The sequence below is a fragment of the Delphinapterus leucas genome, chromosome 10 (genome assembly GCF_059928025.1).
Source record: "Delphinapterus leucas isolate spDelLeu-1000000601 "Yukka" chromosome 10, BTC_Dleu_Yukka2, whole genome shotgun sequence".
NCBI lineage: Eukaryota > Metazoa > Chordata > Mammalia > Artiodactyla > Monodontidae > Delphinapterus > Delphinapterus leucas.
Window position 1 is genome coordinate 66,752,876 of NC_143138.1, and position 22,091 is coordinate 66,774,966.

The 22,091-nt window shown below is 40.2% G+C and overlaps 1 protein-coding gene across 5 annotated transcripts in view; it reads left to right on the plus strand.

The window, feature by feature from the left end:
- Window positions 1-22,091, plus strand: part of RBM6 (RNA binding motif protein 6) — a 106,884-nt gene that overhangs the window by 32,975 nt on the left and 51,818 nt on the right. For 3 of the 5 annotated variants that reach the window (XM_089919338.1, XM_022573077.3, XM_022573076.2), the window contains one exon: window positions 14,252-14,325. The exons of 1 other annotated variant lie outside the window; for it this stretch is intronic. In XM_089919338.1, coding sequence (XP_089775464.1) covers window positions 14,252-14,325 — 74 coding nt within the window. Of the gene's footprint in view, window positions 1-14,251; window positions 14,326-22,091 lie in introns of those variants that run through there. One more of the 5 variants, XM_089919340.1, reaches the window with a different exon arrangement.

Here is a 22,091-nt window from a genome sequence, read left to right on the forward strand (position 1 = left end):
AAGAAGATGACTATAAAGAGACTAAGTGTAGTATATAGATTAAGATTTGTCTCCAAATGACTTCACTGAAAATTTACCAAAAACTTGGTATTTAGGGGATATTTGGATTTTGGAATTGCAGATAAGGGACTGTGAACCTACACATATTGTGTACATTTGAGTTTTTCTATTGCCATGTGCAAATATATAATAACCCTATTAGTTGTAAAAGTACCTTGACTTACGTGATTATATTCCTGGGGAAAGTACCAGGAATGAAATGTCTTTTGGTAACTGAGCAAATAAACTCTGATATACACATACAATGGAATACTACTCAGCAGCAAAAATGATGAAACTGTGTGTGCATGTAATAACATGGATGAATCTCAAAGGCATTATGCTAAGTGAAAGAAACTAGACTCAAAAGGCTACATACTGCCCTGAAAAGAAATAAAGTACTGATACATGCTACAACTTGAATGAACCTTGAAAACATTATGCTCAGTGAAAGAACCAGGCACAAAAGACCACATATTGTCTGATTGCATTTATGTGAAATATCCAGAATAGGCATATCTGTAGAGACAGAAAATGGATTGGGTAGTTTGGTGGTTGTTAGGAGCTGGAGAAGAGGGAAAAGGGGAGTGACTGCTTAATGGGTATGGGGTTTCCTTTTGGGGTGATAAAAATGTTCTGGAACTAGATAGTGCTGATGGTTGCATAACACGGTGAATGTACTTAATGTCACTGAATTGTACACTTTAAAATGGTACATTTTATGTTCTCTGTACTTGATTATAATTTTAAAAAATACTGCATACTGTATGATCCTATTTATATGACATTCTGGAAAAAGAAAAATTATAGTAATAGAAGATAGTGGTTGCCAAGGTATTGGGGGAGGAGTTGACTGTAAAATGGAAGCATAAGGGAATTGGGGGGCATAATGGAACTGTTTTATATATTGATTGTGGCAGTGGTGTATCAATGTTAAATTCACTGAAGTTGGTAACTACTGTGGTTATGTAAGAGAACATCCTTATTCTTAGGAAATACACAGTGAAGTTTTTAGAAGTAAAGGACCATGATGTATGCAGTTTTCTCTCATGGGGTTTAGAAAAAAAATTTGATGAATATGGAGAAGCAAGGGAGTAGATATGACAACATGTATCAATAGATGAAACTGGTAATGGGCATATGAGTGTGTTCTTTGTACTGTTCTTGCAACTTTTTTTGTAACTTGGAAATTATTTCCAATAAAAATGTGAAAAACTGACATAAATCTGATGTATCCTATTTTAAAACAATCAGCAGAAATCTCGCAAGATAAAGACTACAATGAACTATTTCTGTCAACAAACTATAGAGCAGTGGTTCTCAGAGTGGATCCTGGACCAGCAGTGTCAGTACTACCTCTAACTTGTTAGAAATACATATTTTCAGATTCCTTTCTAGTCCTTCTGAATCAGGAACTCTGGGGGTGGGGCCTACCAATCTCTGCTTTAACAAGCCCTCCATGTGATTTTTTTTTAATGCTTATTTTATGTATTTATTTATTTATTTGGTCGTACCAGGTCTTAGATGCGGCAGGCAGGCTCCTTAGTTGTGGCATGTGAACTCTTAGTTGCAGCACGCATGTGGGATCTAGTTCCCTAATCAGGGATCAGACTGGGGCCCCCTGCATTGGGAGTGTGGAGTCTTAACCACTGTGCCACCAGGGAAGTCCCTCCATGCGATTTTTTTTTTTTTTTTGCGGTACACGGGCCTCTCACTGTTGTGGCCTCTCCCGTTGCGGAGCACAGGCTCCGGACGCGCAGGCTCAGCGGCCATGGCTCATGGGCCCAGCCGCTCCGCGGCATGAGGGATCTTCCCGGACCGGGGCGCGAACCTGTGTCCCCTGCATCGGCAGGTGGACTCTCAACGACTGCGCCACCAGGGAAGCCCCCTCCATGCGATTTTTGTTGCACCCTGAATTGTGAGAATGATTGCATTCGATTATTTGTTTATAGTCTTTATTCTAGAACTTTTTTGCACCGTTTAAAATAGACAGTAAGCAAGTGGACCTTCAGTAAGTAGAAAAGCCTAATGCATATGTGCCTTAGGAGCCCATGGCAGGGCCTTGCCTACCTGATATCAGTTCTCCTGTACAGAGCTGGGGCAGGAACTGGAGTAGTGTTGATGTTATTTTATGTTCTTAGTTGTTCTTTCTGTTTATGTAGCATACTTCCTCCAGAGGTCTTGGAATGGTTGTAGATGTTCTCATTCTCAGTGTTTTTCTGATATTTGAATGCAGACAGAACTGCTGTTGATTTTTAGATGGACTTGAATACTGACAGTATAAAGCTTGCTGTGATTTTTTTCCCAAAGGAATTTGTATCATTTAAGTAAAAACAATATAGCTTATGGATTATGTTTCCTAATAAGTCTCAGACATAGAAAGTAACTCTCTTACAGTAAACTGCAGTGCTACAGAATTGTTTTAGTACTGCTTCATTAAGTAGTGTCAGAAAGGTAGAAGGTTAATAGGGTGGTGTTAGTAGGAAGAAGCAATATCTTGCTTTGATTCTGTCAGTGTTCATATAGTGAGTGGACACAGTTTTTGTGACCCTGTGAAGGAAATTTCTTCTTAGGAAGTAAGCATTTGCAGCAACCGAGTCACTTGGTCTCGTACCCTAGCATTTTGGGTATATTGAAAGTGTCAGAGGCTCTCTGCATTTATTAAGGGAACAGGCTCATATCCTTTCATTTTTCACAATTGAAATGGTTTGAGTTTTTACGTCTGTGTTGATGAAACAGAAGTGCCTTCCTTAAGAAAAGAAAAAACTCTAAGAGAATCTTTCAGTTTAGGGGCAGAAATCCATTGTGAAATGGGTTGACATGGATGATACAAAACATGCATAGTTTATGGTATTCCAGATGGAGTAGCTCAACATCATTTAGAAAAAATAAATTATAGTTGGAAAATGCAAATACACGTTTTTGGTTCTTTTTCCTGGCACTTACAGAATAGACAAGTAAAACTTTCAGTTCTTAGGGGAAAACTGACAAATCAGAAAATATCACACTTACTTGTCACATCTCTAAAACTACAGAAGATGTTTTCAGCCAGGAGACTTACTGGGTTTGGTACCACATTTGGGGAGGGTGTTTACAGATGAGCCTTAAGGAAAGGTGGCTGAGCTTTAAAAATAAGAATGTCTGGAAAGCCAAGAGGCACTTTTTAGGGCTGGGTGGGTCTTGTGGAGGCAGTGGATGGACTCTATGGCTGAGTGGAGAACAGTACACCTGGAGAAGAATCCTGTGATGCGGTCCTAGAGGGATCAGGTGAACTGGGGAGAGGTGCTGGAACTAAGGTTAATTTTAGTCATCCTTGGCATTACCTGGGGATTGGTCTTGTTTATTTCGTTTTTAACGTTTCCCACCCCAAAGACTTTGAGTAGAAGGTCCTGTTAGAGAATATGGATGTTTTGTGACTCTTACCCTCACTTTAAGGGATTACCTCTCCTGAGAGATTACCTTGGTGTAGACTCTGGAAATGGACAACTTGGCTAAGTACCATGAGCAGAGACATGAGCGAGTTGTCTCTGATGATGATGTATTCTGAACCTCATTAGGTGGTGTGGTACTTACTGCAGAATAGGGGCTCACTGGACTATTGGGAATGATAGCTTGAGGTCCCTGTAGAATTTATAGGAGCAGTAAGGCACTAAGGTTTAGTGACTAAGGGAAGTTTGAGTTTAGGTCTGTCAGCTAGTAAGGGGAGGGGTAGCCTAAGAGGATATAAGTATGTTTTCAGGGCTTGGTCAGGGCTGGGTACTTTTGAGGGTTTGTTGCTGACTTTAAAGTAGAATCCCAGTACTGTTTTGGAAAGCAAGACTTTATAATTTCTGGTTTTACTTAATCTTTTTCTTTGGGGTAGTTAACTTTCCTAACACTTAAGATGAAACTCATTTTGTATTCTGGGAGCTGGCTTATTCTTCAATTTAAGCTTCCTTATTAAAACCCCTTAAGTTAGCAAGGATGGTAGTGGTAGTTTGCAGCCCTGGTAGGGAAGTTTTAATATTTTTATTGACTTTTTTATTGGGCTCCCTGCATGCTACCTTTCCTTGGGGCTTTTGGGTGTCGAGTCTTTTTTTTTTTTAATATGGTATTAATTAATTGATTGACTAATTTATTTATTTATGGCTGTGTTGGGTCTTCGTTGCTGCGCGCGGGCTTTCTGTAGTTGCGGCGAGCAGGGGCTACTCTTTGTTGTGGTGCGCGGGCTTCTCATTGCAGTGGCTTCTCTTGTTGCGGAGCATGGGCTCTAGGCACGCAGGTTAGTAGTTGTGGCTCATGGGCTCTAGAGCTTCTCACTGCAGTGACTTCTCTTGTTGCGGAGCACGGGCTCTAGGCACACAGGTCAGTAGTTGTGGCTCACAGGCTCTAGAGCGCAGGCTCAGTAGTTGTGGTGCACGGGCTTAGTTGTTCTGCAGCATGTGGAATCTTCCTGTACCAGGACTCAAACCTGTGTCTCCTGCGTTGGCAAGCAGATTCTTAACCACTGCGCCACGAGGGAAGTCCTGGGTGCAGAGTCTTAATCTGGATCTGAGAATGGGACATCTTTCGCAACCCAAGGCATCACTTTATTCATAAGCAGGGACCACCAGCTTGGCAGTTTTTGGTTGGTAGACTATGTAGCATTGGAGGTCTCTATCTAAACCATACAGGACATCTGTAGGTAGAACAGACAGTGTAGCATGACAGTGATGAGCAGATGCCTTAATTGGCAGGTTATATTCTCTTCCCTAGAACTATTTGGCTGAGATGGAATTTGCCTCTCTGAAATGCAGAAGGTGTTTGAACTCTGTTTATAGCCCTGTGTCAGTTCACTGCCTTTCTGAGCTCCTCACTCTTCTTTAGGTAGAATTGCTATAGTCCTCACTTGTCTTTTTGGTCAAATGCTTAGGTGGCTTTGGCCGAATCTTTGTTTGTATAAGGCTGTATGGGGTTTCCTGTGCCTTTTGGTAGTTAGAAGAATTCACTGAAGAGTTCCCTCTGATGGGGTGGCAAGAAGAAAAGAGTCATTAATCAGCCTGCATAGTGCAGGAGCCTGCTTGAGTCCCAGCTTCAGTCCAGGGAGGAAAAGTCATTTATACAGTTACCTTCAATGGGAAGTAGATAGAGGCCATCCATAAAAACTATTTATGGGATTTAAAGTACATTGGCTTCTTCCTTTAACTTTCCCCTTGCAGAACATCTGATTTGTATTCGCCCTTTCTAGCTTACATTCTCTACCCTCAGAATGTAAATTAAAGCAATTTTTCCCTACTTCCACGTTTCTTACTTAGGTTATCACTTAGGTCTTCTATCTAATTTAAATACAAGCCTCTTAGGAACTATTTGGTGGTAATGGTTACACTACTTTGTGAATATACTACTGAATTGTACACTACTGAATTACACTACTTTGTGAATATACCACTGCATTTTATGGTATGTGAATTACATCTCAATTTTAAAAAATAAGCCTTCTTGAAAACTGGTTGACAACTTTTAGAGGCAACAGGATTAAAAGAGAATAACACCTAAGTGAATGCTTGAAGGTAATCACTGGTCAAAGAGATCAGCAAATAAAGTGATGTCCCCTGAGTTTCAGAGAAGTAAAATAAATCAAGACTTTTCATGGGTATTATAGGAAATGATCAGACAAGAAGTAGAGAAAAATGCATACAGATGGACCTTTTTTGTGTGCTTTCTGGAAGGCTCATTGTACCTCTGTTCCAATGCATTTTTTTTTAAATAAACATGATCCAACTGTATGCTGTCTATGAAAGACTCACTTTATTTTATTTTTTATTATTTTTTTTTATTTTTGGTTGTGTTGGGTCTTCGTTGCTGTCCACGGGATTTCTCTGGTTACGGCGAGCGGGGGCCACTCTTCGTTGCGGTGCAAGGGCTTCCCATTGCAGTGACTTCTCCCGTTGGGAGCACGGGTGCTAGGCATGTGGGCTCAGTAGTTGTGGCGCACAGGTTTAGTTACACTGCGGCATGTGGGATCTTCCTGGGCCAGGGCTCGAACCCGTGTCCCCTGCATCGGCAGGTGGACTCTCAACCACTGTGCCACCAGGGAAGCCCTTGTTTTTGTTTTGACCATGATTTTAAAAACTAGATTTGGACTGGAAAGAGAAAAAAAGTTATTTACTGGCTTGGTTTATATCTTTCATGGCTCATTCAGTTGTTTTAGGGACAGGGGGAACAGGAAAAACAAAGTAAAACAAAACAAAAAATTCCTTTCATGTTTATTTGAATGCCCACCAGTGCTTTTGCATTTATCAGAAATGAATGTTGGTTGTCACAGTCGTCAGATACATGTTAGAAAATCCCATAGTACAGGAGTTGGGGTGGGAGCTGCTGAATAGTACTTCATAGCTCTCTGGTGAGGGAAAGTGACTAGATAAGATGATTTTAATTTTATTTATTTATTTTTTAACTGAAGTATAGTTGATTTACAATGTTGTGCCAGTGTCTGCTGTACAGCACAGTGACTCAGTTATATACATATAGACATTCTTTTTTAATATTCTTTTCCATGATGGTTTATCAAAAGTATTGAATATAGTCCCCTGTGCTATACAGTAGGACCTTGTTGGTTAGATAACATCATTTTAAAAAATGAATCAAATGTACCCTGACAGGGTAGGAAAATCATTGCTTAATAAATGAAGCTTAAGCTTCATTAGTTTTTTCCTAATAACCGAGCAATTGAATTTGTGTCACAGATTAAATGATTTCCTGCCTTTGCTTGTCTTCAAATCAAAGAAGAAAATATTAGCCAAGCTACAAAAATTCCTGGTAGCAATGTGTGAGGTTATGTGTGAATTGGTGGTTAAATAATATTTGTGTAAGTATTGGAATATGTTTCTTCAACCTGAAAGTATTAGTTAACATTAGTTAACATGTATGTGCTAACTTTGGAAATAAAATATTGGATGAGTAGATCCTCTCAAGAAATTTTTGTCAAAAATTCTGACATACTTAATTTTAATTTCTAAAACTATGCAATGGTGTTATGTTGAGGGAGTAGAGTGTTCTGTTTGTATAATTGTAAGTAATTTAAAATTCTATATTTTTTAGAAAATTTTTCATTTTAGCTTTCAGATTAATATCAAGTCCTAGAAAGGGCTCACCTTGTTTATCAGACAATGAGTATGTTTGACAGTGTACAAGCATATCTGATGAAAGGTTTTGGTAAATCTTAATCAAGAATAGTCCTGTATTTTATTTATTTATTTTTTAAATTATTATTATTATTTTTTTGCGGTACGCGGACCTCTCACTGTTGTGGCCTCTCCCGTTGCGGAGCACAGGCTCCGGACCTGCAGGCTCAGCGGCCATGGCTCACAGGCCTAGCCGCTCCACAGCATGTGGGATCTTCCCGGACCGGGGCATGAACCCGTGTCCCCTACATTGGCGGGCGGACTCTCAATCACTGAGCCACCAGGGAAGCCCAGTCCTGTATTTTAAAATGGCTGCATGGAGGACAAGTGCTGTCAGTAAGTTAGCAGCAATACAGGGGCAGCTGTCTCATCTTTAGTCCCTGAGAGTGCTTTGTAATAGAAGCACAGGGGTACTGAAATGTATTATCTCATGCACCCCTGAAACCACCCTTCAAAGGAGTACCATCATTGCTACTTGGCATATGAGATAACCCAAGCCCAGAGAGAAGTGGCTTGCCTGAGGGCACATGATGAATTAGCTGTAGCTTCTTGCCTATGTACATAACTGTAGAAGTTACTTTGTGTGTTGCTCCAGTGAAGATACTCATTACAAGTGATGTGGCATTGACTGAGCGCCACCGCGTGCCGGGTATTATGCTAGTGTTGGGTGTACAGAAATGAAAATACCCCCCTCCCCCACTTAGTCTGGGACCTCTATTGTTCTGGCATCATCTCTCTGCATGGGCAGTTTGCTTCAGCATTGATGCTACTCCTCTCTTGGGTGATCCTTTTGCCACTCCTGTACCATCTTTCCTGTCAGGTTGGAGTGTTCTTAGCTGGGGGGAGAAACTCAGATCTTATTCCTGATGGTTGCTCTGTAGGTTTTTTTGTTTGTTTTCAAGTGAACAAAAATTGAGCTAGATCATTGGCTCTAGAAAGAGTAGTTGTTCCCAGATTTTTAAAAAGTCCTGGGGATTTAATATACAGGGTTGTGACTATAGTTAACAGTACTGTATTGGATATTTGAAGGTTGCAGTAAGAGTTGATCTTTAAAGTTCCCATCACAAGGAAAACAAATCGTAACTGTGTATGGTGATGGATGTTAACTAAACTTATTGTGGTAATCATTTTGCTGTATATACATATATCAAATCATCATGTTGTATCCTAAAAGTAATACAGTATTATTTGTCAATTATAGTTCAGAAAAAAAAAAGTTCCCTTTTCTGACTTACATAGCATTTTGAGATGGTGTATGCTTATCTACTTGTCATAACTCTTCCATTAGGCTAAGCTCTCTGAGGGCTAGGACCCTCCCCTCCTTTGTGCTCACATAGCGTTGTAAATGTCAGTGGAATTGAAATGAGTTGAATAAGGGTGAGAATTTCCTAACAAATGTTAATCTGGGCCCGAGAACCATCATCAGGATGAAGTGACCCTAAGATTAATTTTGGATTTTGAAAACTACTTGAAAATACAAACCAATAAAAAATATTAAAAAAAAAATAACCATCTGGTGCAGATGGAAAGCTAGATATAATAGAACCATATGCAGTTTTCAAAAATTTAGCAAGTAATCATCAGTGCATATCTTCGTAGTTTCATCTGTCTTATTATAAACCAGCAATCCTTATATGCATAATTGAAGGAGAGAGAATTGAAAGTGCTTATAAGATGTCAAAGTGATGATTTCATATAGGCCAATTTCATTCTTTCCAGATGGTATTTTGACATGTAAGTCAGATATTTTCCTAATTTTCCTAATGAGAGCTGCAGGTACATACTCATTTGAGGTTTTAACATAGCAAAGTACCTGTTGGAAATCTTTCACACAGGCCTCCTTTGTCATGTTATTTCCATTGATGGGAATTCAGATACCTGGATCAGTTCTGTTTGACTTTTGTTAAAATCTCTAACCTGATAATATTTTACTTTTCTTCTAAACACCTATATTCCCAGTGAAATGGAATTAGGAAAACAAGACCGATAGAACTAAGCCCTCTTGAATCTCTATTAATATTTTTCATGGTGCTTTTTATATTCATAATGCTTTGTTTCCACAGAAATATTACTCCTTGTTTAAAGGGGAAAATCCCTGTGTTTTCTTTTTCCTCAAAGATACCCAATAACATTTAAAAAATTAATTTTTCCCTCTGCCTGTGTCCTTTAAAATCCTGATTCTTTTTTACATTTCATAGTTGGTGTGTATATTCTGGCCTTTTTCAAAGTCAACCAGTACTCTCCTAATGGGAAATTCAACTGGACTTGTTTATGTTTAGCTGGGTTTTTCTTGGTCAGGTTGAATATAGGGCTGCTCATCTCATTTGCCTAAATAAAAATCTTGGTGTATAACTGTTATGAAAACAGGGCTTGGTATAGACTAACAGTTGGCTTGAATGATCAAGGGCCATGTTTGTCAGCATCACTGAGTCAGCTTTTCTAGGGACAGAGACTAAAGAATTAGTTCTGGGATTGGATATTATTTATCAGGGCTTTGTTTTCTGTACCTTGTTTTCCCCTAAGCACCTGGTTAGCTATTATCACAGATACTTTTTTGGGGAACAGGCAACCACATGGTTAATGAAGATGGAGAAGAATTGAAAATTTAATATTACCTTTATAGATTTCCTTCCTTTGCCTTGTTCTCATCCTTCTCAACTGCAAAAAAAAGTATAAGGAGCATTCACATTTCTATGAGAAATCTATACATTTAGGTTAGAAAATGGAGAAAGATATGCTTTTTAATAGTCATACAAATAAGCCACAAAGACCCATCAGCCCACCAGGTTTCTTCCCAGCATGTGATGATGGAAGAAAAAGGTAATAAAAGAGATTTTTTTATTACTCTTTTTAGGTGAGAATTTGTCTGTGGGACTGTTAACACTGAGTTTACCATCTTGATGATTCCAGATGGTTCCTAGCAATTCTGAATGCAAGGTTGGTTGGTAGTCTTCAGAACATTTAGGTCTCTGAGTGGAACATCTTCTGTGTCTACTAGAACTTTTTCTGTGAATTATAAAATTACATTTGAGAACTAAAGGAAAAAAATCACAATTATCTCAATACAACCACTGTAATCATTTTTGTTTACAGTTGTGTCACATTACATCATTTTCAGATTTCTGTATATTCACCTGTGCTTGCTCAACTCCTCTCCCCTACCCCACACCCCATTTTCCCTCTCATGGAGTGAGCATGAGAGGTGGGGGTGTGACTCGGCTATGACTTCAGGTGGTCTCTCCAGTTTTCTCTGAGTATGAGCGTTCACTATGCTGGCTGTGATTCTGTCATTTAAAGTGATATATTTTTCATACATTATGGCCCTTAAATGCAAGCCAACCTCTTCATCTGGTGTCAGCCAAAAGAAAAGTGATCTGTTGCGACGCTGGAGGAAAAACTGGCAGTGTTGGACTTAACCTATATTGAGAGATGGTATGTTGTTCTTCACCTTGGGGTGTTCAAGTATGATATTGAAAATGCATGGTTTTCATCTCGTATGCTGACTTTTGTCTCTGACCTCTGAATTAGATGCAACTTCATTGTATTTAATTCTAGTTCTTTTTCCTATACACATTTTATATAATTGTTCTCAATTTTAAAGTTTTAAAAATATACTATATTCAGTATACTATATCAAGTATCTTATCATATTGTAATTTTTATAGCCATCATTTACAACAAGACTTTTGGGTTTTTGTCTTTTCAGAAGAATTTTGATAGCCAGTATATTCAGTCCATGAAAGTGAATGCTTTCTAACTTGCACAGTCAGGCCCACTCACAATGGTTCTGCCATAGATATTTTAGAATAAAAATAACTGTTGTACTCAAATTTCAATATTTCTTAACTATAGACATAGTCTTATCTGTGCTCAGGCATGTGGGATCCTTTCTGTGATTGGGCTCCGTGGAGGTTGGAAATCAGATTAATTTATACAGTGTAGTGGTTAATAGCATCAATTTGAATCTGGACTGACTGGGTTTGAAGCCAGGTATTGCTCCTTACCATTGAGGTGATTTTGAACAAATTGCTTGTTCCTTCTTTGACTGCTTCCCCATGATGGGTAAAATGAGGTTAATAATATTTACCTTATAGGATAGTCATGTGAGGGTTAACTATATGTAAAATATTTAGAATACAGTCTTGCACCTACAAGTGCTTTGTAAATATTACTTGGTATCATCACCTGTTTTGGCAATTTATGAAAATCCTTATAGTACAACTCTGAGTCTTGGACACACAAAATGCTTTGGATCGAGATTTGGTCCTTTTTAATTTTTATTTATTTATTTTTAAAGTTTTAGGTATTATAGTTAAACTTTTTTGCTTTTTCTGGCCACACTGCATGGTTTGCAGCACATTAGTTCCCTGACCAGGGATCAAACGTGGACGCCAGCAGTGAGAGCACCAAGTCATAACCACTGGACCGCCAGGGAATTCCCTAAACTTTAAATTTCTGTTTTTGTTTGATAAAGTTTCAGGCAGAAGAAGTTGAATGTTGGGCTTATAAATTTAAATATTATATCTGAAGTACATTGTCAACATATAATATCTCAGGAATGTATAGAGATGCTATTAGATGCTCATTATGTCTCCTCTAGATGCTCATTATGTCTCCTCTAGTATCTTTTCCTTTGCAGTGACATTAGTATCAAAGTCTGTTTGTTCTTTAGCAAAGTATGAATGTTGCTATGAATCCTTTCTTTTTCTGCACATAGATTCCGTGTGCTCCTCTGGGCCACAATAGTTACTTTAAGAACAGAAAGGAAACTCAGGGCTTTGCCAATTTGGTGTTGGTGTTCTGTGTTTTTCATTTTGGCAGCTATGGAGAGGGTTTGCTTTCCACACACCTGGATGCTCCTTTGACAATGTTCTGTAGAGGTAATCAACACACTTGAGAGTATATCTGCTTGTTCTGTGGCTGCCCCTTTCTGATTGTGGACATACATTTGAATGTTTACAGTAGATACTTGGTGATAAAAGGCACTTTAGTTGCTTCTGCTCTTCTGCAGTGTTTCCCAAGAACACTCAGAGCCCTTTACAAAATGCAAAATGTTTTATGTATGAGATGTTCACTGAGTTGAATCAAGAAATCCACTTGAAAGGAAATATGTAACAGAACAATTTCTCCTGTTAATAGGGTATATACAAATGCATATACTGTTTCTCTAAAGCAGTTTCATTTCTCTAAATAGTTACTAATTAGAGAAGACTGATTTTGTTGTGGTAAGTTTAAATAGAGATTCCAGGGGTTAGTTCTAATCTGTGTTGGTCAAAGCTGTGAAATCAGGTAGAAAGTCTGTCCACCTAAGGGGGTGCTGAGATTTCTAGTAGCTTTCTTTTCTTCCTGGTCATTTCCTATAATTCAAAGGAAGAATCAAATTATACCATTGTAACATTTCATAATGAACTTGGAGTATGTAACAGATCTAAAGCCTTACCTATATCATAATAAAACATTTCAGGCCATTCATTCCATGTGACAAGGGATCCAACCCATTTCACCAAGTTTGGTCTGTTTTTAAGTTATATTTTCTCTTGCCCTAGCTTTTTTGTTGTTGTTTTCCTTTTCCTTTTTTTTTTTTTTTTCTTTTTTTGGCCTTTATTACCTTGATTCAATGATACCAGTTTTCTATTATTATATATACTTTCTGCTCAAAATTGACCTAGGTTTTGTGTGGTTTCTCTTTCCCTGAGTTTTATTTCTTTTTTTAAAAAAAATAAATTTATTTGTGTCTTTTAAAAAATTTTTGGCTGTGTTGGGTCTTTATTGCTGCACGCGGGGCTTTCTCTAGTTGTGGCGAGCGGGGGCTGCTCTTCATTGCGGTGCGCAGGCTTCTCATTGTCATGGCTTCTCTTGTTGCAGAGCACGGGCTCTAGAGCTCAGGCTCAGTAGTTCTGGCACATGGGCTTAGCTGCTCCGCGGCATGTGGGATCTTCCCGGGCCAGGGATCGAACCCGTGTCCCCTGCATTGGCAGGCAGATTCTTAACCACTGCACCACCAGGGAAGCCCCTGAGTTTTATTTCTTATTTGAGCAAATCACATCTTTTTCTTGGTGTTCCATCTGCACAGTGTCACTCCTAAAGATGAACTTCTTTATCCTGTGAGGCAGTAGAGTGGAGGAAACATGGAAGCCACTTGTGGAGCATTGCTTTAATAAGTATATTTTTGTAGTCATATGGTGGCAGTATCAAGGAAATTATAGGATGGGGTTAGTGTTAGAGTTTGTCAGCTTGTAAATCCCATGACTTCCCATCTCATGGGTCACGAGAGTCACAAATGACACTTGCTCAGGAAAATGGTGAAGGGTGTTTTGTGCTCTGATGGTACATACAATTCTTGAACATGTACTGATTGCTAACAATTCCTGTCTCTCCCCCAGCCTACCCCAACTTTGTGCATAAGCACAGTTTTGGACCCAGCCATTTGTACTTACTTATGCTTTTACACCTTCTTCCTTTCATAAAGATTTTAGCTGGCTTATGACTTGAGTTGAAACAAGGAAAAAAAGAGGAGACCTGATATGGTCTGTCCCCTGCCAACCAGAAGCTTCCTGTGGTATATAGTTGCCTCAGTCTGTCAGCACTTCTGTCTTTGAAGGTGGTTTCTGCTTGATAAGTGGTGACTATTAGTATAGCTTTGAGATAATTGCTTCTCCTTCCTCTCTCGGTATACATTTTTTTTTCCAGATACTTTCCTGTTCTTGTTGACCTTGTTTTTCCAGAAGACTCAGCCTGTGGTTAAAATGTTTCGGGTCCCCCTTTGAACTTTCTGTGCGATTACCCAATTCTGGGGCACCCTCACCAGATCAACAGTACTAAAGAGGGCAAAGAATCTTCTTGGTTAATAGAAAAGGCCATTTTGGAGTGACTTTCTAAGTCCAGAAACATCCAGACTTTCCTTCAGTACTTTTTTCTGTTTGGGGTAGCAGCTTTGCCTAGTACAGGGGAGGGGGGGGGCATGGGGAGGGCTTGTGTTTAAGGGGTTCAGAAACAGGGGATTTAAGTGTGTCTTTTGTGTTTTCAAGGCACTAACACCACTCCCGTCTGTATTTAAATGCTGTCCCCAGGTTACGACTATGGCTATGTCTGCGTGGAGTTTTCACTCTTGGAAGATGCCATCGGATGCATGGAGGCCAACCAGGTTGCTTTATACTTCGGTCAAATGATGCTGGAAGGATATATTTTTTATGTATGGGGAGGGAGAGCTTCAAATGATTAAACTTTGGAAAGGTACCAGAAATCTGTATTTGGAGCATACCACATTCCAACCAGGAGAAACTTTAAAAGAAGCTGGGAAGGTTTCTTTAGAAGAGTTAATGGGCACAGAGTATATTTTTAAAAATAGCATTCAGTTGTAGTTGCACCATATTCCAAGGACAGTAGATGGAAAAAGATGACAGGTCTGGAGTGCTTCCCTTTGGGATGTGACTGAGCTTGGGATCCAGATGCAAAGAATGATCCTTGCCTGTCTGTGATCTGAAGGAACTTCCTGGCACAGGAATTCTAGGTCAGTACTTAACACCCAGACCTAGGGTGAAGACCACTGATGGCAACTCCTGTGGCACTCAGGTCCTGCCTGCAAGTGCTACTTTTGGAAGAGGGCCAAGGGGGAGAAGAGAGTTAGTTGTTGATTGTTGGGGTCTTTTGCATTCATCATTGTTCTTTGCAAATTGGGGTTTCGTACTCAAGTTCTTAGCTGCATATAGTCAGAGCTGGTGAATCTGAATCTGTACTTACCTTATGTTTGAAACACCTAGATGTATTTAGCTTGCCACCTAGAACTGTCATCTGGGTCTTTAATTGAACGCTGCCTGGTAGTTTTGGGAGGAATTATGAAATGGATAGAATCCTTGTCATCGTGTTTCCTTGGGGAAAGTTGTTTTCTCTGTGGTGTGTTAGTTCCTCCATCTGTAAAGTGGGAGAAAGAAGCTTAGTGATACAGTTTGATTTTTATGTACCCACTGCCTGTGCTTAACATTGTGATTGCGATGCACCCAGAATCTTAAAAGAAGGCTCTGCCAGAGAAGAGTAGTATTGCATGAGAACTGTTTCTCTTTCATAGCCGAATGCCCTTTCATCAGCTTTGTTCCATTCAGCATGGCTCATCACACTTAACTTTTTCCCTTCTTTGACCATGTTCCCCCTTTATGGCAATGGAGATGACATGCTCTAAATCCTCTGGGATCAAGAAGTAATTAGAGGAAACTTGATGTATCCATTCCTGTTGTTAGTAGCATAAATACTGTTAGATCCTCAGAAAACGACTGCAGTAGGACTATATCCCCTTCACAGAGTTCTCGTTGCCTGATTTGTTCAGTGTCCATCATTGAGTCAGTCTAAATGATACTAATTATGTGTCAGAAAATGCTATCTGCCAATATTTGGAGAGAGGAATAAAGTCCTAGTCTGTATGCTTATGGTTGATTCCATTCTAGCAATCTGTCCTAATTTGAGAACATTCATTTAATTCATAAGCATCTTGTCTTTATCAGTGAGTAATCTTTAAATCCTTTGCCACTGTACTAAAGAATATTGTGAGTGGTAGAAACATAAATGGGGAGCCATGGCAGATGCCATTTCTTTAGTATCATTCTCCCAACTGTGTGTTTCTCCTAGAGGGATGTTGCTTTTTATCAGAGCTATATAATCTTAAAAATAACTATATTGTGTCTTAACTGCCTCTTCCTTCTATCCCCCAAAAAATCCTATCTAAAGTATCCAGCCTCCTAAAGAGTAATGTCAAATAGAACTAGGGCAGCCTTCTTTAAAAATAAGGATTATCATAATGCTGGATTTCTGTTAGAGGTACATCTAGAAAAATGTTCATTTACACAAGCAGTGTCAAGGGGGTGTGGCCTATAGACATATCTCCCCCCACCCTTCCCACCCATTCTTTGAACACTCTCCCAGATCCCTCATGAATGACCTTTGCCCAGTGAATAGGACACCAGAATAAAGCAGGAGCAAGGCCAGAATTTTTCTAGATGTGAAATAGAATGTCTTGACGGGTAACCATGCTCTTGCGTATGTCACTCTGTGCAGGAGAGCAAATAAGAGACAGCCTCTGTCTTCTAGGACCTTATAATCTCATACTAAGAAAGGTGACAGAGATTATGTGGTGCTCATGGGTTCCATAGAGTGTTCTCTCAGATAAACTCCAAATTCTGTCCGATAACATTTTCAGTATTCACTGGAGTTATTTCTTTTTTGTTTTTTTTTTGGTTTTTTTGCGGGACGCAGGCCTCTCACTGCTGTGGCCTCTCCCGTTGCGGAGCACAGGCTCCGGATGCGCAGGCTCAGCGGCCATGGCTCACGGGCCCAGCCGCTCCGCGGCATGTGGGATCTTCCCGAACCGGGTCACGAACCCGTGTCCCCTGCATCGGCAGGCGGACTCTCAACCACTGCGCCACCAGGGAAGCCCTGGAGTTATTTCTTAATAAGATATCACCATATCCTTATTCAGTCAACCCGATTTCCTAGATTTTTATTTTTATTCTAGCCATGGGACAGAGGTCACACTGCTAACACTGCCATGCAATAGAATCCTCTCGCTGAACTGCATAGACTTCATGACCCAGTCAGTATTCTTCTAATAACCTTTACCACAGCTCAGATGTGTACAAATCATTCTGATGAGAAAAATTTTGAGAATGGAATATTCAGGGGGATTTTTGTAATTACGTAGTATAGCATAGAAAAGAGGAGTGTAGCTTCTATAGTCAGATGTTACTTCCTAGCTGGGTTGTCTCTGGCAAATTTCTTAACCTCCCTTGGCCTCAGTTCCCTCTGTTACCAGTACCTCATGGGACCCTGGAGTGGATTAAACGAGATCATGCGTTCACGAGTGCCTGCTGTGTACTAGGCACCTTTCTGGATGCTGGAGATGCTGCAGTAAATGAGACAGATTATATAACTTCTGTTTTAGTGATAGAAGTCAGAGCATAAGCAAGTAGACAAATTTAAAATAATATATGATAATGCTAAGTGCTATAAAGATAATGAAGCAGGGTATTGAGAGAATGCGTATGAGGGCAGTTTTAGACGAGGTGGTTAGGGAAACTTCTTGAGGAATAACATAGAATTTGAGTAGTGACTCTTGGTGCATAATGTATACAGAACACTTAGCATAGCATCTGATACCTAGTAAGCATTTGAAATTAGACAGTCGTCTCCTCCTCCTCCTCTTCTTCTTCTTCATGTCAAGTAATTTCCAATCATAATTCCGGGAAAAAAAATTTTATATCTGGATTTTCCTTAAGGAAATGGATGTGGATCAAGCTCCCAATAACACAGCAGTTTAAAATCTTATGAGAGATATAAGAATGTGAGGGATGAAGTCCTTACTCCTTGGAGTAAGGTGCAAGTGTTTGTGGAAGATGTCTATTCATCCATTCTCCTTCCGTCCAAGTTTTACTTATAGACAAAATTAGTATGAATTCTGAGTCACCATCTACAGGGCACCTTTGAGTAGTCTGTGTATATGCTTCTGAGGAGGGTTCTATGAAATGCTTTGGGTTGAGATTTTTATAACTCTTCACTATCCTGACTCTTGATGTGAAATGTCTTTTATTTATCATTGACTGATACTTGTAAGTCTGGGAAAGGGGATAAAGGAGCCTTCTGTCAGCTTGGTTTGTCAGATATTGTGGGGTATGTGTGCATAATGAGGTTGTTCAGGATGATAACTAAGGCCCCTCTAGCCCTTTCCCAGTGCCTTAATGGAGACATCAAACTAATAGGATGCTCTGCAGCAGTACTGAGCATGGTGGCCAAGGGGACTCATCAGGGCATCACTTAGCCAGCAGCTGTCTGTCTGGGAAAGTAATTTCCTACAGAGGTCTGTCAGCTCATACCTTCACCATCTCTGTCTAGGAGAAGTATAAAGCCAGCAAACACTGAGATGCAGAACCTTTTATTCTGTCCCTTCCTGGGAAAGGTATTTCTAGCAGTGTCATATACCCTTGGCTTTCTTTATTGTCCAAGTCCCTGAGGATTGAGAGCGACTATTATCTCCTTTCTCTTTGTGTGCCATTGCACTGGGACTTGGGGAGGGGAGTAAGAAGCATTGTGTTAGAATATCTCTCAATGGTTGCCCAGTTGTGCTAGTTCTCTCAAACCATTGTCATTTGGTCTGCAGCATTTTATTTTCTCAAATTTGCAGGTATGATGTTTGTTGCCTATTTCTGTTTGACCAAATAGTCACTAAAGTGCCCTTATAAAAGGGCTCTGGGAGAATAATTCATTTCTCTGCAGTTTTTACTCAACCTTATTAGCATCAGTGACCTTCTTTAACTAAAGATGACTTGGCTACATGACAGAATCAGCCTGACTTTATATAGTGCAAGGGAAAAGGATGCTGTTATCACCTAACATGAAAATTCCTTCAAACACTGGCTTTTTCTAGTATGTGGGATGAAGATTGTAGAATACATGAAGTTTTATGAAATAGTGTTTTTTTGTGTCAACAAACTTAAGAGAGTTTGAGTTTTTGAAGATACCAGGACGGCCAGGGTATTTCTGAAGGTATGTGAAGGAAGCCAAATCTTAAATGGGATCCGTCCTTGTGATTAAAATGAGATGAATAGGGAACGCTTATGTTTTGGGGGATGGGAAAGACTTTGTTGAGGCCATGATGGAAAAAATGAGCTGAGATTCAGTTTGTTGGAATCTTATTTAAGTTGTTAGCAATATTGTATGAAACATTTCAGTACTTGAATTGTGTGCTTTCCAGGTAACAAAAAAAAATAATCTTTATAAATACCTTCAAGGCTGTGGCATTGCCTAAACCCTCACCCTAAAACTACTTCACTGAAGAGAATGTGGCATCCTGGCCAGAGCTCAGCTGTATAACTTGTGGCTTGAGTCATGCCATTCTTTCTGGAAATCTCAATTTCAGTACCCTCTCTTGAGTGCCCTCAGTAGAGGTATTGGTGGGAAACAGAAAGGAAAATGAATTCTAAAATGTGTGTAAATCAACAATTGAAGATTCTCACTCACCGGAGAGTTGGGGAATTCTGGAGAATTAAAAATGATTTTAAGGGGGCTTCACTTGTGTCGCAGTGGTTGAGACTGAGCTCCCAATGCCGGGGGCCCAGGTTCAATACTGGGTCAGGGAACTAGATCCCACATGCATGCTGCAACTAAGAGTTTGCATGCCACAACTAAGGAGCCCGCCTGCTGCAACTAAGACCCGGCACAACCAACCAAATAAATAAATAAATAAAATATTTTTTTAAAATGATTTTAAGGATTGATGCTCTGATTATGCAGTTTGGTTACCTGTCCAGTGATTGAGTCTTGGCTGGGCACCAGGCAATATATCATAGTAGTTAAATATATGGACTCTGATCTCCATCCAACTAGCTCAGTAGGTAAATACATGGACTCTGGAGGCAGACTGCTCAGGGTTGCTTCTCAGCTCTGTCACCTTCTACTGTGTAACTTGGGCAAGTGGCATAACATAACATCTCTGTGTCTCAATGTCTTCTCATACTTCTAGGGATTAAATGAGTTAATGCATGTAAGGTGATTCGAACTGGGCCTGGCGCGCAGTGAACATTGAGTGTTTGTTATTAGCACACAACTTCTCATCTGACTGGACAAGAAAGTCCTAAATTATAGCAGCTCCAGTTTTGGCTTCATGGAGTATATGGTTAAAAAGAGGATTTGGTGGCAGTGTCCAGGGGATTATTTTTACATCAACAGTACTTCTTATTTAGCCTGCTGATTGGGACTGATTATCAGGTCTTTCTAGGTGTTTCTCCTGCCTCAGTGATCAAATCTTAAATTTTCTCAAGAGGAAGTGCAAGAGACATACCACATGTGGGGCATGGAGTATGGTTAGACCACACTGGGAATCTAGCCTGTGACCTTAAAACCCTAAACTCTGGTAACTAGCCACTGGCGTTGCCTATCTCAGATTTTTTCCAATAATTGTAAAAGGTACTCTAAACTGGAGTCAGTTTAGTTTTCTTGAATTTGAAAAGTAAGTATTTATCATTTGGCAGTTTTAAGGGAAATTTCCAATGTGTCTCCTATAATGAGGTTTATGATTATTTTTGTTACACATGGTTCATTTCTGTGGTTGGAAGAAATTTAGTTCCTAATTCGTTCTAAATTGGGCATGTGCCTGTATATTTTAACCTTGTGCTTTGTTGTTGCCATATTTCTTTCAGCTTGTATTTCTTTTTTAATTTATTTATTTATTTTTGGCTGCATTGGGTCTTCGTTGCTGCACATGGGCTTTCTTTAGTTGCAGCGAGCCGGGGCTACTCTTCATTGCGGTGCGTGGGCTTCTCATTGCGGTGGCTTCTCTTGTTGCGGAGCACGGGCTCTAGGCATGCATGCTTCAGTAGTTGCAGCACTCGGGCTCAGTAGTTGTGGCTTGCGAGCTCTAGAGCGCAGGCTCAGTAGTTGTGGTGCACGGATTTAGTTGCTCTGCGACATGTGCGATCTTCCCAGACCAGGGCTCGAACCCGTGTCCCCTGCATTGGCAGGTGGATTCTTAACGAGTGCGCCACCAGGGAGGCCCCCAGCTTGTATTTTTAGTTAATGTTTGACTTTTTATAAAAATGGGATTGTGCAAAGTGCTAATTTTGGAACTTGATTACAGACAGTTATTGAAAAAAAACAAGCAGAATTTGTATAATTCTAACTAACTAGTACAGGGGTTATACAAAGGCACAGTTCCCTTTGTGGTCTTGGTTATAGCTTTGGTTTATGACTTTGTATACCTCCAGACAGTATAGTGTTAAGAGCACAGACAGGTTTAAGATTCCAGCTTCATCAGTTCCTAGCTCTTGTAACTTCTGAAGCTCAGTTTCCTCATCTATAAAATGGAGGGATAATCACAGTACCTACCTCAGAGCAATTGTGAGATTAAAGTATGTAATGTATGTGAAGTGCTTGGTATGGCAGCTAGCATATGGTATATACTCAGTAGTACAGGGTGATTCTATAACACTGGACTCTACTTGGTTGCCTTCCTTTTTCTTGGCTGCTTATCTACCTCTTGGGACGCAGAGATGCCTGAAAAGTGGAGGCAGTGCTTTGGGTGGCAGCTAGATCTTTGACAGCCAGTTCCGTGGTGCTGCACAGTGTCTCTCCCATGAAACTTGGGGTGTCTGGACTGAAGGTGAAAGAGGCTGGGTAGCACCTGTCTTGACAGTGTCTGAGGGATGAGTGCACAGGCATCCAGGCATGTGAGGGCAGACGATCATGGCCATTCCAGCACTCATATGGTGGAGAGCCTTGTTTCTGAATCTAGCATTGCTGGTAGTTCTGTCACAGAATTCACTTAGGCCACAGGTGGCATTGAATGTTTATTGGGTGTCTTCTCCATTCAAGTTGAACTTGGAGGTTATCATGTGTCTTTGTGTCTCGGTTCTCCACAGGGCTAATTGTTCAGATGTTGTCATTCTGCCCTCTGGCTCATTTGTATGTGAGCTAGATACATAAATACGTGTCTATGTAATGTGTATTATATATAATATGTACATATTTCTTGTTAAGAGTATTGATGGTATGACTTTGATAATCATGGATAAGCTTATCTAGATTAATAATTATCTTTGGGACTTCCCTGGTGGCGCAGTAGTTAAGAATCCGCCTACCAATGCAGGGGAAAACGGGTTCAAGCCCTGATCCGGGAAGATCCCACATGCCGTGGAGCAACTAAGCTCGTGCGCCACAGCTACTGAGCCTGCACTCTAGAGCCCGCGAGCCACAACTACCAAGCCCACGTGCCACAGCTACTGAAGCCCGTGCACCTAGAGTCTGTGCTCCGCAGCAAGAGAAGCAACCGCAATGAGAAGCCGGCACCACAACGAAGAATAGCCCCTGCTCGCCACAGCTAGAGAAAGCCCATGCGCGGCAATGAACACCCGATGCAGCCAAAAATAAATAAAT